This window comes from Zootoca vivipara, chromosome 10 (assembly GCF_963506605.1).
Source record: "Zootoca vivipara chromosome 10, rZooViv1.1, whole genome shotgun sequence".
Lineage (NCBI taxonomy): Eukaryota > Metazoa > Chordata > Lepidosauria > Squamata > Lacertidae > Zootoca > Zootoca vivipara.
Window position 1 is genome coordinate 71,855,008 of NC_083285.1, and position 13,367 is coordinate 71,868,374.

At 53.4% G+C, this 13,367-nt stretch overlaps 1 protein-coding gene across 3 annotated transcripts in view; it reads left to right on the forward strand.

Annotated features, from left to right (window-relative positions):
• PPP6R2 (protein phosphatase 6 regulatory subunit 2) overlaps nt 1–13,367 on the forward strand; it is a 45,959-nt gene that overhangs the window by 15,223 nt on the left and 17,369 nt on the right. For all 3 annotated transcript variants that reach the window (XM_035127189.2, XM_060279357.1, XM_060279356.1), the window contains exons 3-13: nt 4,011–4,256; nt 5,148–5,334; nt 5,482–5,619; nt 6,509–6,574; nt 8,028–8,140; nt 8,796–8,909; nt 10,070–10,196; nt 10,844–10,996; nt 11,194–11,406; nt 11,830–11,894; nt 12,797–12,912. In XM_035127189.2, the coding sequence (XP_034983080.2) occupies nt 4,030–4,256; nt 5,148–5,334; nt 5,482–5,619; nt 6,509–6,574; nt 8,028–8,140; nt 8,796–8,909; nt 10,070–10,196; nt 10,844–10,996; nt 11,194–11,406; nt 11,830–11,894; nt 12,797–12,912 (1,519 nt within the window). In that variant the 5' untranslated portion in view covers nt 4,011–4,029. The remainder of the gene's footprint in view (nt 1–4,010; nt 4,257–5,147; nt 5,335–5,481; nt 5,620–6,508; nt 6,575–8,027; nt 8,141–8,795; nt 8,910–10,069; nt 10,197–10,843; nt 10,997–11,193; nt 11,407–11,829; nt 11,895–12,796; nt 12,913–13,367) is intronic.

A 13,367-nucleotide genomic window follows, 5' to 3' on the forward strand; every position in this document is an offset into this window, starting at 1 on the left:
CCCCCACCGGCTGAACAGCCGGCGGGGGCCAGCTGTATTGGCCGCAGCCTGCAAGGTGCTGGGGTGAAAGCACCTCAGCTTCCACCATGAGAGCTGCAGCAGTTTCTCCTGGCATCTCGCTGGCTGGGGCCAGTGCAGCTTTTTTCAGCATCATGGTATACAGTGGTACCTCGGGTTACAGACGCTTCAGGTTACAGACTCCACTAACCCAGAAATAGTATCTTGGGTTAAGAACTTTGCTTCAGGATGAGAACAGAAATTGCGGGACGCCCCATTAGCTAAAGTGGTACCTCAGGTTAAGAACAGTTTCAGGTTAAGAACGGACCTCCGGAACGAATTACGTTCTTAACTTGAGGTACCACTGTATCACCAAACTGCAATGTTTGTCTGGGATACACCATGATGTTGAAAACCCAACATTGCCTAGCCTTAGTGCCCGGGCTGAATGATGGGGGTGGAGACACTCCTTCAGGTATGGTGGATGCTTTCCCCAGGAAGAGAAAGAGAGAGAGTCTAATTTGAAAATGATTCAAAAGAGTGTCTTAAACTCTCCCATTTTCTCCTGACATTGAGCAGAAGTTAAACACTGATCTTCCCTCGTTTAGTCCTTAAACACATTATCTCCTCCATAATCATCCAGCTCTCGAACTCCATTATTCACTTTTGCATCAAATCTTAACTGTTGCAATGGGTGAATTGCCTGGGAGCAGCGCTCTATTTAATTCATCCCATCTCTATTGTCCAGTGATGCTTCTTTAATCAAATTTAGAAGACTTTTCCCTTAGCCACAGAGGAGATGGAGGGCTGCTGCCTTCAGGGGACTCCCAAGTGGGGGGCTCAGGCTGCCCTTGGAAAGATGCCTGGGGGGGGCCCACCATTTCCGTCTTGGAGTCAGGTGAATGATGCTTTTAAAAACACAAGTTCTTGGATTAATTTAGGTGGGCTTTAAATGTATTACTATTTTGTTATTATTTTTAGTTAAAGTTCTATGCTGCCCTTCATATGAGTATCATCACAGGGCAGTTTCCAATATAAAAACATAAAAATACATACCATAGTAACACAAAAAAATACTTCCCCCCCCAAGGGCCACGGATTGTTTAATCAGTCCAAGCCTAGGGAGAAGAGGAATGTTTTTGCCTGTTGCCTAAAGGTATGTAAGGATGGGGCCAGGTGAGCCTCTCTAGGAAGAGCATCCCCCAAAGGGGGAGCCACTGCAGAAAAGGCCCCTTCTCATGTTGCCACCCTGCTTGGGGTATTGCGGTTTTAAAATGCCTGTTCCATTTTCCTGTTAACCCCAAGCAGCCAATAAATTCCCTGAAATGTAACTGAAAATAAAGACTGTGTAGCCTCTGTAAACACAGGAAGACGGTCACCAGAGTGGTGGGGTCCAGAAGCCAAGTCCTGCAGGTCCAGGGGCTCTATTTCCAGCTCACAGGCAATGTTGCAGGAGCACCTTTTAAACAAAAAAGGGGGGGTTGAATTATAGTAATTGGTTATGTTTGTACAGGTTACATATAGAGGTCATATAGAGGAGGGACATGTACAGGTCATATAGAGGAGGGAGAAAGGTTGTTTTCTGCTGCTCCAGAGAAGCGGACACCGAGCAATGGATTCAAACTACAAGAAAGAAGATTCCACCTCAACATTAGGAAGAACTTCCTGACAGTAAGAGCTGTTTGGCAGTGGAATTTGCTACCAAGGAGTGTGGTGGAGTCTCCTTCTTTGGAGGTGTTTAAGCGGAGGCTTGACAGCCATATGTCAAGAATGCTTTGATGGTGTTTCCTGCTTGGCAGGGGGTTGGACTGGATGGCCCTTGTGGTCCCTTCCAACTCTACGATTCTATGATTCTATCCTAGTTTGCAAAGAGAACAAAATATCTGGTGAAAACCCTGAAGAGCCTTTCTTCTGCTCAAAGGTGATAGATCTCCAGTCAGCTTGACTTGAGCTGAATGGCATCTGGTCCACCGCTGCCCTGCTGCCTAGGAGTATGTATTTTGCAACAAGCAATGTGTTCCCTTCCACCCCCAGGCCCCGAGGTAATATATGTAGGGAAGGAATGTTAAAAGAGTCCTAGCTGGGGGCCAAAAAGCTGTTTGACTAGGAGCCAGGCCTGTCTCCCTCAGGGAAGTGTTTCAGGACAAGAAATCCCTGCCGAAAAGCCCTTTCTTGCTTGGCCACCTTCCACACACCCCTTGGAAAAGGTTTATGCAGCCACCCCGTGAGATGGGAGGGGGCCAGTTTTGTTGTGTCCCTCACTAGCATGGTGCTTTTCAGAGTATCCTAAGCTGAGGGAGCCAGCCCTGCACCAAGGAGTTTCCTACCTGAATTATGCTGGGGGGGGAGGGGACAAACTGTTTGGGCATCATTTCACTTGGGGAATATTGCAGGAGCCAGCATTTTCTTGATGGTTTCCAGAAGACTGGATGTGCTCCCTTCATCTGAAGCATCCATTGAATTTGGAGTGGAAATCTACCTGCAGCCATGTTAAAAGTGACTGCAAGAGGGGGTGAGGGGCAGCCCAGTCAGCGCCCGGGGGCCACAGGGCAGCTGAACCATAGCTGCCAAGTTTTCCCTTTTCTCGTGAGGAAGCCTATTCAGCATAAGGGAATTTCCCTTGAAAAAAGGGAGAAGTTGGCGGGTATGCAGCTGAGCAGTATTGCAGCACAGAAGGAGGGCCCTGCCTAACTCTGGATGGCTGGCAGCCTGACTCCTCCGGGGGCCGTTGGGCTTTGCACAGTCCTTGAAAAGGGTGGGCTGCAGGGACCTGCATGTCGGTGGAGGGACTGTGTGCCCCCTGATGGTGTGGGAAACGAAAGAGGAACCTCTAACCTGAGGAGAGCTCAGCCTTAGCAGGGGCAGGGAAACTGCAGGATTTGGTCCCTACTGACTGCAGCCCCCCACAAGGGTCTCCTGATGTTTGTGGTCAAGGCTTTTGCTTTTAACTTGTTTTTAATTTGTTATGATTTTGCTGTATGTTTCGTTTTCCTATATTGTTGTAAACCGCTGGGATTTATTTCTGTGATACAAGCAGCATACAGTGGTACCTCGGGTTACGAACACGATCCGTTCCGGGACACAGTTCGTAACCCGAAATGGTTGTAACCCTAAGTGTCATTTTGCGCATGCGCAAAGTGCGATTTTCATGCTTTGTGCATGCGCAGAACGTGCATGCGACGAAAATACTTCTGGGTTTGCAGAGTTCATAACCCGAGGTACGACTATAAATACAGTGGTCCCTTGGTTCTCAAACGCCTTGGTACTCAAACAGCTTGGAACCCAAACACTGCAAATGCAGAAGTAAGTGTTCTGGTTTGCAAACTTTTTCTGGAAGCTGAACGTGCTCCATTTTGAGTGTTACGCTTCCATTTTGAGTGTTACACTGAGGTCTGCCTATTTGTTTTGCATTTTTGTTTTTCCGGCTCTTTTTGTTTTGTTTTTGTGAGTGTGTGCAAACCAGTTCAGCTACTGATCGATTGATTCTGTGACTGCCGTACATTGTTTCTTGCTTTCATTTTATGGATCAATGGTCTCATTAGATAGTAAAATTCATGTTAAATTGCTGTTTTAGGGGTTGTTTGTAAGAGTCTGGAACAGATTAATCTATTTTGCATTACTTTCTATGGGAAAGTGCGCCTTGCTTTTGGAGAGCTTTGGTTTTGGAACAGACTTCCAGAATGGATTAAGTTTGAGAACCAAAGTACCACTGGTTTTTTTTAAAATAAATAAATAAATAGAATCAGTAAGGGAGCTCCGTAGGAAGAGGCTGTTTATTACCCGTTTCTGCATAGCCTGGACTCCTGCCCAGTTAGCAGAAGATGGAGTTTCTCCAAGGGGCGGGCTCGTCTGTTACCCAGTTTTCCCAGAGTGCACCTGTTCCTGTGAGGTTCTCGGGCCCTGGCCCAGGCATTCACAGAGTCTTTCAGGGAAAGGGGACGTGGGGCTCTCTTCTGGCCTAGCGTTATGCTGACTGTGCTGCTGCTGCTGCTGCTCTCTCCGGCTCCTTGCAGGTCGGTGCTCACACTCACCATGTTCTGGAAATTTGACCTGAACACCACGTCGCATGTTGACAAGCTGCTGGACAAGGAGGATGTGACTCTGCCCGAGCTGATGGACGAAGATGACATCCTCCAGGAGTGCAAAGCGCAGAACCACAAGCTGGTGGACTTCCTGTGTCAGCAGCACTGCATGGAGGAGCTGGTCAGCCTCATCACCCATGAGCCCCCACTGGACATGGACGAGAAGGTCCGCTTCAAGTAGGTACCTGGCCCTGGAAGTCCTGCCAACTGGCCTTCCTGATAGGGCCCTGGGGCAGAGCGGGGGGAGCCCTTCGTTTCTTTGCATGCCAGCTTCATACAGCACTCTTCAGCAGTCCCTTCCCAGCTAGTTTGCAATGAAGCAAAACAATAATAAAATCCCAAAGCCAGTTGTTTATACAAAATGGCATGCACATAAAAAGAATGGAGGCAACCAAACAAGCCAGCAGCACGCGAAGAGGCAGATCTGTGTGGGTATCCAGAGGCTGAGGGCATCCTGCACCGTCGGGGCTGTCTCTGAAGAGGCCCTGGGCAGACAGCAAAGGGGCCCAGAGCCTGAACGTGGCCGAGTCCCTGGGCCAGAAGGATGCTCCGCTCTGCCAGGGAAGCTGGGATCCTGCTGCGTCCAGCCAGCGCCATGGCAGAGAGGCTTTGGAGCCATGGAGGCTGGTGGAGAGGAGCTCTGAGGGATCCCAGGCAGGGGTGTCACCCTGGCAGTCTGGTCCCCCCAGGCGTAGCCCTGCTTATCCCAGGGGAATTGCCATTCACATCACCCATCATGAGAACTTCCAAGAGGCAAGTTCTATTTTGTGAGCCGAGATTTATGCTGGCAGACAAACTGCCTCCTCCATCAACCCGTCAGGTGAAGGAGAGTCTTTTGCTCTGGCAGAAGCTCCATATGGACTGCATGTCCAGCTGCCCCGAGTTTGAGATGGCTGCCTTGTCCTCTTTCCCATTTCAGGGCAGAGGTGGTGGGGGTGGGGTGTCTTCCGAAGCCCCCTGGCCTCCCTGGTGGGTCTCTGCCTGGCTGCCTTTGGGCTCCATGGCTCTTGGCACCAGCGGCACCAGCGGCAGCAGCTTCCCCTCTTGGTTTTGGCTCTGTCCCTGCAGGTACCCCAACACAGCCTGTGAACTATTGACGTCTGATGTGCCGCAGATCAACGACAGGCTCGGAGGGGATGAGGCCTTGCTGAACATCCTCTACGACTTCCTGGACCACGAGCCACCCTTGAACCCTTTGCTTGCCAGTTTCTTCAGCAAGACCATCGGCAACCTCATCGCCAGGAAGACGGAGCAGGTCAGGCGAAGTCCATCCGTCCGTCCCCCAGCTTAGACTCAGCCTGCCTCCTTTGGGTTTTGACTGTTCTTTGGTTGGCAGCTGAGGGATAATTCACAAGGCTGTCTCTAACTAGCTAGCTCTCTAACCTGTCTTTTTTTTCTTTAGGTGATTTCATTTTTGCGGAAGAAAGCCAACTTCCTCGACTTGGTACTGAAGCATATTGATACGTCTGCCATGATGGACCTCCTCTTGCGACTCATCAGCTGCGTGGAGCCAGCTCCGCTGAGGCAGGAAGTACTAAACGTGAGGGATGCTCTTGGGCTCAGAGGGTTGTAGAATTGTAGAGTTGGGAGGGACCCCCAAGACTCCAGTGTCCCTGGCCTTGCTCCTTTGCTTTCTCTCTGCTGTCCGGCTTGGCCTTGGCCTCGTGGGGAGCTGGGAAGAGCAGCTGCGCAAGGCTGTTCTCCGCTGGCTCCTTCGGATGCTGGAGGCTCCGTCCACGTCCCTTTGCTGAGGCCAGGCTGGCCTGGAAGCAGAATGGCCTCGTGACATGTGCTCTTTATTTATGGAAGTGTTTAGGTGCTGCCAGTTCATACCATCAGAGCAATGGGCAGCAGGATAGACAATAAATTATGAACGACCATAAATACAAGGAGTCAAGTGAAGGGCTGGTCAGGAAATTCCAATGGTTGCCCTGTCTCTTTAAGAAATGGAGACCGTGATCTCTGAGGAAGCACCTCAGTTGGCTCCTCTTGGGCCTTGTACAGTCGTACCTCGGAAGTCAAGCGCCTTGCAAGTCAAACGTTTTGGCTTCCAAATGCTTCAAACTCAGAAGTGAGTGTTCCTCTTTGTGAACATTCTTTGGAACTTCCTGCAGCCATTTGGAAGCTGCATCCTGGTTCCCAAACATTTTGGAAGTTGAACAGACTTCCGGAACGGACCCCATTCGACTTTCGAGGTACAACTGTATTCTGGTGCCCCCCCATGACTTCTGAAGGGACTGACATAGCCAGAGTCCTGAAGCTGCTGTTTTTGGTGGCGGAAAGTGGAGCTTCATCTGGAGGGCAGAGAGAAGCCAGCTCCAGACTGGCAGGGCCATGAAGGGAACTCGTCCAGCCTCCTTGGCCTGGCGTGGGCCATGCAAGGGTGACTTTCTCACTGGGGCGGCTTCCTCTTCTCTCCTTCCCTGCAGTGGCTGAATGAAGCACGGATCATCCAGCAGCTTGTGGAGCTGATCCGCCCTGACCAGGATGAGGATGTGAGTGCAGCCTCCTGTCTATGGGGCTCTCCAGCTCTGTCTCTGAGAGCATCTTAGCAGAAACCTTTCCTTTGTTTGGTTTAAGCTGTTTTGCAGGGAGAACCTACCAAGACATTTTGCCAATGAGCAGTGGGAGTGGGTGGGCAGGAAGCTCTGGGCAGTGCCAGCGTAAAATGGGCAGCTGTGGTGGCGACGCTTAATTGTGGAAAGGAATGGTTACAGGTAGGTAGCCGTGTTGGTCTGGATCGAAGTAAAATAAAAAAATTCCTTCAGTAGCACCTTAAAGACCAACTAAGTTGTGGAAAGGAAAAAAGGGCCTGGTGCTTCTGTGGAGGGAGGTTCCTGAAAGGAAGAGAGGGGCTGCCTCCTGGGTCCCAGGCGGGGCCAGGCAGTGCTCTGCTTGCCCCCAGCACCCCCCCTCCCCTCTGCAGTCTGGTCTGCTTCCCCCTTTGGGTGCCAAGTTTCAAAATTTCACACACCCATTAGCACCTCTTGTGAGCTTTGGCTCAGGTCCACCCAGTGTTGAGCTGCAGCCTCTTCAGAGAGCTTGGAGTGGGCCTGCCTCCCCAGTCCCACAAGTGAGAGCCTCTGCCACCCTGGTGCGATAGATCTGCTTTTGCTTTGGCCTGGGGTGTCCTGTCCAGGGACCCCACTCCCCGTGGCCTGAAACAGGTGGGGAGCAGGGGGCCCTCCCGACAGTAGTATGGAGGGTGGGAATTGTCATCCATGAACAGTTGGGGGGCGACAGGTTCCTCATCCTCGAGTGAAAGGGCCTGATCCTGCTCTCCACCCTCTGGGCTTCCTCTGATTTTGAGGCAGTACAATCTGGGGTCATGTGCCTGCCTAATAATAATAATAATAATAATAATAATAATAATAATAATAATTTATTACTTATACCCCGTCCATCTGGCTGGGCCTCCCCAGCCACTCTGGGAAGCTCCCAACAGAATAGTAAAAACACAATAAAACATCACACGTTAAAAATTTCCCTTAGTGGAGCTTTTAAGCTGGGAGGTGGAGGGGAGAGTGTGGAGTAGCCGGCTTGTGTGTTTGTGTGTTAGGGCAGAACCACTCCTGGGCACAGAAGGCAGGCAGGAGTTCAGTCTGGGACTCCTCACCTTTGGAGTCATTTCCTGCTGGGCTGCACCATCTTTACCAGGCACCCCCAAACTGCAGCCCTCCAGATGTTTTGGCCTACAACTCCCATGATCCCTAGCTAACAAGACCAGTGGTCAGGGATGATTTAGGGCCGAAGTTTGGGGATGCCTGATCATTACGGCTTTAGCCCAGGCGAGAAGCTCAGTCAAGAGGGGGACACTGGCCCCCTCCCTCCCTCCCTTTCTAGGGGTTTGGGGTTCTGCATTGCTGTCAGCTGCCCTGCCCCCTTTTCTCTGAAGGCTGAGAGAGAGGAGACCACTTTTGCCACGGCTGACTCGTCTCCTGTTTGCAGAGGCAGTCCAACGCTTCCCAGACCTTGTGCGACATCATAAGGCTCAGCAGGGACCAGAGCAGCCAGTTCCAAGAGGTGGCTGAGCCCGACCCACTCCTGGCAGCTCTGGAGTCGTAAGTACAGTGGGCAGAAGCACCAGGGGCTGCTCTCGGCCACTTTCTTGTGGAAGTTCTTAAAAGACAGAGCAGGCAGGCGCCTCCTTTACTGATGAGGAGCACAGCTTCCAGGGCACCGGACCTGATTTGGGTCTCCCCGCTCGGTTAGCTTCTCGTGGGGATGCTGTGTTCGAATCATAGAATTGTAGAGTTGGAAGGGACCCCGAGGGGCATCTAGTCCAACCTCCTGCAATGCAGGAATCTCAGCTAAAGCAGTCGTGGCAGGTGGCCATCCTCCATGTGACAGCCCTGTGGAGATTTCAAAGTCAGTGTGATGTCGTGGCTGGAGGGTTGGACTTAGGAGGCCCAGGGTCAAACCTGTACTCAGCCAGAGCCTCATGGAGGGGGAATTGTTGAATATCAGTGTCCACTGCTTAAGAAGGCTGATGGCCCAGCTGCAGCCAGGGAGGGGGGAGAGGAGGGGGAGCAGTGCACAGCCAGGCAGCTCCCCCTCCCCCCCATTCTCTGGGCAGGCCGTGCCAGGTTGGAAGCCAGGGGTGGGGAGGGGGGCAAGGCTTGGGGGCTCGTTTGGGGGAAAATGCTGCTGCATCTTGACTTGTGAATTCGCCCCCCCCCTTAAAAGTAGCCTCTAACTTGTCCTTGGTTTTTCCAGGCAGGAATGTGTGGAGCAGCTTCTGAAGAACATGTTTGATGGCGAGCAGACGGAGAGCTGCCTTGTGAACGGGACTCAGGCGCTGTTGACGTTACTGGAGCCGAGGCGCACCAGGTAAGCTGCTTTGGGGGCCAACCAGATGTATCGCAGCAGAGACTTCGGGGTAGAACTTTAACTCTTGGGCGCCTGGCAGGCGGTTGACGAATGCTTGCTCAAAATAAATAAGCGGAATACGGGAGACCCCAACTTATGCCTGTTTTACTTAGATGATTGCAGCTTTGTGAGAGTGGCAGGAAAATAAGTAAATAAACGGAGAGCTTGTGGGGAGGGAATAGTTGGAAGGAGCTGTCCAAGATCTTGCGTGACCTTCCCAGATCTTGGGAAGCAAGACGGAGAAAGCTATTTCTGCCTTGCGTTTCCTGCTGCTGAAAGCGTTTTTAAGCCCTCCGCCTTGCTTATCGTCCCCTGGGAAGGTTGTGTGAGGCCTGTGAGGTCTTGCATGGCCTCCCATGACCTTCCCCGGAGCTCTGAGATAGCGATAGCCACGCAGGGGTTGTTCTGGGGGTCTTCCCAACTTCTTTGCCCTTGTGTGTGAACTCCTGGAACGTCACTCCCACCTCGTAAGCTGCAGGCCTTCTGTATGCCAAACATCTTTTTCACCAGCTGCAGCTAGATGCTTGGCGGAAGGCCTCTAGATGGAAGGCTTTGTGCCTCCTCCACTCCAGGAGCAGCCGGGCAAATGCAGTCAGCTCCTGGAAGAGCATTCAGGACAGAGGAAAGAAGGGCCTTTTCCACAGCACATCGCTGAACTGTGGACTTGGCTCCCACAAGAAGCAGTGTTGGCTTTCAAAGGGAATTGGGCTGGTTGATGGAGAATCAGTCCGTCGGTGGCTGCCAGCCATCTTAGCTGGGCTCGACTTTGGAGGCAGTCAATGCCTCTGAAGGCCAGCTGTTTTTATGCTAGCGTCCTGTTTGGGCTTCTCACGGAGGCACCTGGTTGGCCACTGTGAGAACAGGATACTGCACCAGATGGGGCCCTTTGCCTCATCCAGCAAGCACCTCTTATGCCATTATGGCCAACTTATTCCCTCTGAGCCCTGCCCCTCTACGTTCCCTCTGGAACACCACCAACTCCATATTGTGAGACGTGCTGACAGCGGAGGGTCTCCTCCTCTTGGCGCCGGAGGAGCGGACCCACTTGTCTAGAGCTCTCCAACTCACGGGGCTTTGCTTGGTCTGAGTCTTGAGCCTGGTTTGCCTCTCTTCCCCCGCAGTGTGGAGGGGCTGGTGGACTCTTTCTCTCAGGGATTCGAAAGGTCTTGCACTGTCAATAGCAGCATCCTGGGGGGCATTGAACCGCGGCTGAAGGACTTCCACCAGCTGTTGCTGCACCCACCCAAGGTAGGGAGATTCTCTTCCCCCCCCCCCCGCTTCTCAGGGTTAGCCCTCAAACCCTCCCTCAGTCTTCCCAGGAGGCTGTGTGTGTAAATATAGAGGTGTATTGGTGATGGTGGGGTCTGTCAGATCCAGTTAGTACATTGGTAATCAGAGGGGAAATCCAGGAAAAGAAGTGTTGGAGGATCGGGCATCTATTTTGCTCAGACTTGGTCTCGGTTTGTGGAATTTTTTAAGTTTCACCAAGGAAACACTGTAGAGTAAAAGACACAAAATGAAATGCTTTCTGTTATGGGATTGGAAAAGGACAGAATCTTTTGAGGTGCAAGGGACTCTTCATCAGGTGGAAACCTGAAAGCTTGCGTACTTCTGCAGCAGCTCAGATCCGTCCCCTAAAAACCCCTGCCATCCCTGTTGTGCATTTCTTGGGTGAAGGGCTGAGTACAGGTTCTGTGCAGGCAGAGACTGACTTCTGCCTCCCTCCAAACAAACCACCCTGTTAAGGATTCCTGCAGCTTTGTGCTCTGCTGTTCTGACCCCCAGCCCCCTTGCTGTGGGGTGTAGGGCAGGGGACAGGAGGAGCCAAGGCTCTCTGCAGGGGCGTCACATTGGTCTGGCCTGAGAAGCCCATTTTTTCTCTCTGCGGGCGGCAGGCGGCATCCATTCTGACGACCATCGGAGTCTTGGAAGAGCCGCTGGGCAATGCTCGCCTCCATGCTGCCCGCTTGGTTGCTGCCCTTCTGCACACCAACACGCCCAGCATTAACCAGGAGCTGTGCCGGCTCAACACCATGGACCTGCTGCTGGTGAGGAGCGCCTTGGCTGGTGGGGACGGGGAGAGGCTTCAGCTTGGCCTGCGCTGGGTCAGGCTGCCTGCTCACCTTTGACAGGAGTTCCCCATTTGGGCAGCTCTGGCTCCTCCTTCTTTGCCCTCTGGGGGTGGAGGAAGTGCCTTTCTACCTTGGAAAAGCTCTGCTCACTGGCCTCCTTGGTTTTGTTCCAGGACCTGTTTTTTAAGTACACGTGGAATAATTTTTTGCATTTCCAAGTGGAATTGTGCATCGCAGCGATCCTGGCCCATTCTGTGAATGAAGGCAAACTGGCCCCAAGTGAGGCGGAAGGGAAGGAGGGAGCGGACGGGAGCGCAGCCTCGGGGAACTCGGAAGCCCCGGAGAACAGCAGCAGCTGCTGTCGCGAGAACATCATGGTGACCCACGTAAGGAGGCTCCTAAGCCCAGCCAGGATGGGCTTCCCCAAGCTGCCCTTGGAGCTTGTCTGCCTGCATCCAGGGCGGAGAGCGGAGGGCAGAGGGAGCGGTTCAAGGCCCTGGATCAGAACCCCCAACTTGCCAAAGGGCCCATTGGTGACACCTCTCTTGGTTTGCTCCTGGCACCTCCTCACTTCTCGGAGGCTCCTGTCCAGGCGGGAGGGAGGTCTGTGTTGCTGGGTGGCTGCAGTGGGGTGAGAGGCCCTGGGCGGGAGCGGTGCTAAACCCTTGGAGAAATGGAGCTTCATGGCTCTTGAGGGTGGAGAAGCCCCTGGCTGCTGTGATGGGGCTCAGGGTTGGGGGCTGGACCTAGTGCTGCCTCTGCTCTCGGGGATAGCCCTGATGTGCCTGTCCCTCCTCATTTCCCTCCAGCTGTTCCAAAAGTGCTGCCTGGTCCAAAGGATACTGGATGCCTGGGAGACCAACGACAAAATGCAGTAAGGCTCCTCCCCCCCCCCCTGCTGGGGTCTTGGCTCTACATATTCATCCAAATAGCCCCGTCCCCCATGGCACTGGCAGGCCAGTGGGCAGGAGGCAGGGCAGCTGCCCTGCAATGCAGGACAGGCCCAGAAGGGTCCGCACCAGCTGGCCATGACTTTATCGGCCGCAGGCCCTTGGGCTGGAGGGGGCCAGCAGGAAAGAGGCTGTGACATGCCACTGGCCTTTTGTCATGGGCTGATCTCCACCTGGTGAGGGTCCCTTGGGTGGGTGTCCCACCTCTACGAGGTTAGTGAGGCCTTCCTGACACCCCTCAGTCCCTAAGTAATGTGTCAGTCTGGATTCTGCCCTGGCTTCAGAGCGGCTGTCCAGGGTATCGTAGAATGCTAGAGTTGGAAGGGAACCCGAAGGGACATCTAATCCAACCTCATGCCCTGCAATGCAGGAACCGCTGACCTTCCGATTGGCAAGCCCAAGAGACTCAGTGGTTTCGACCACAGCACCACCCACAGCTCCCTGTACCTTTGCCTTTTACAATGCAGCAACCAGTAGACAATGAGGGGTGTAGAAAGGTGATAAGTACTAGCAATAAAATAATCTTAACTAAAACCTCACTGACTAGGCCATCCGACCTCTGCTTAAAAACCCACAGAGAAGAAGAGCCCATTCATTCCACAGTCAAAAGGCTGCTCCTCTTTGGAAAATTCTTCCTGGGGCAGAAGTGTCTCTGGGTGGGGATGTTCCCTTCCTGGGCTGGAGATGCCCTCGGGAGTTCTGCACTCCAGGCAGGTGCTCTCTGCCCCTGAGCTGCTGCTGTCCTCCCAGCCCACAAGCGGCTCAGGCAGCAGCTGAGGAGAGACCTGTCCAATGTGGAGTCGCTCCTCATGGTTTATTTTTCCAGGGCAGAAGGCGGAATGAGGCGAGGCAACATGGGCCACCTGACGCGGATAGCCAACGCAGTGGTGCAGAATATGGAGAAGGGCCCCGTCCAGACCCAGATCAGCGACTTTGTCCGAGGTAGAAGGAGCCTCTGGCATCTCAAGCCCCTTCTCTTTGCAGAGCAGTCTGGCTGCTGGGCTGCTCATCTGAGGGGGGGTGGGTCTGGGGAGGGTGGCTCCCTCTCTCCCTCCCTCTAGGATCAGGGGGGGGGTCCTAGAGAGGCCCCAGCGGCTTCCTGGCCTCAGAGGGAGCCGGCTGCTTCCTCCCTTCTGGGCGGCTGCAAGGCCTCGCCCGTGCCCTCCCTCTCGAAAGCCTCTTGGGTGCTGAAGCTGAGGCCGTGGGCTGTGCCCGCACCCACAGACGCCTTTGTCCTGCTGGGTTTTAAACAGCCCCACACCCAGTTTGGAGCAGTGTTTTCAACCCCTTTCTGTCTCAGGGCCAGCCTGATCAGGATGGTTGGCTCCTGCTCAAAGCTGCAAGTCCTGAAGGGTCCCAAGGGTCATCTAGTCCAACCCCCTGCAATGCAGGAGCTG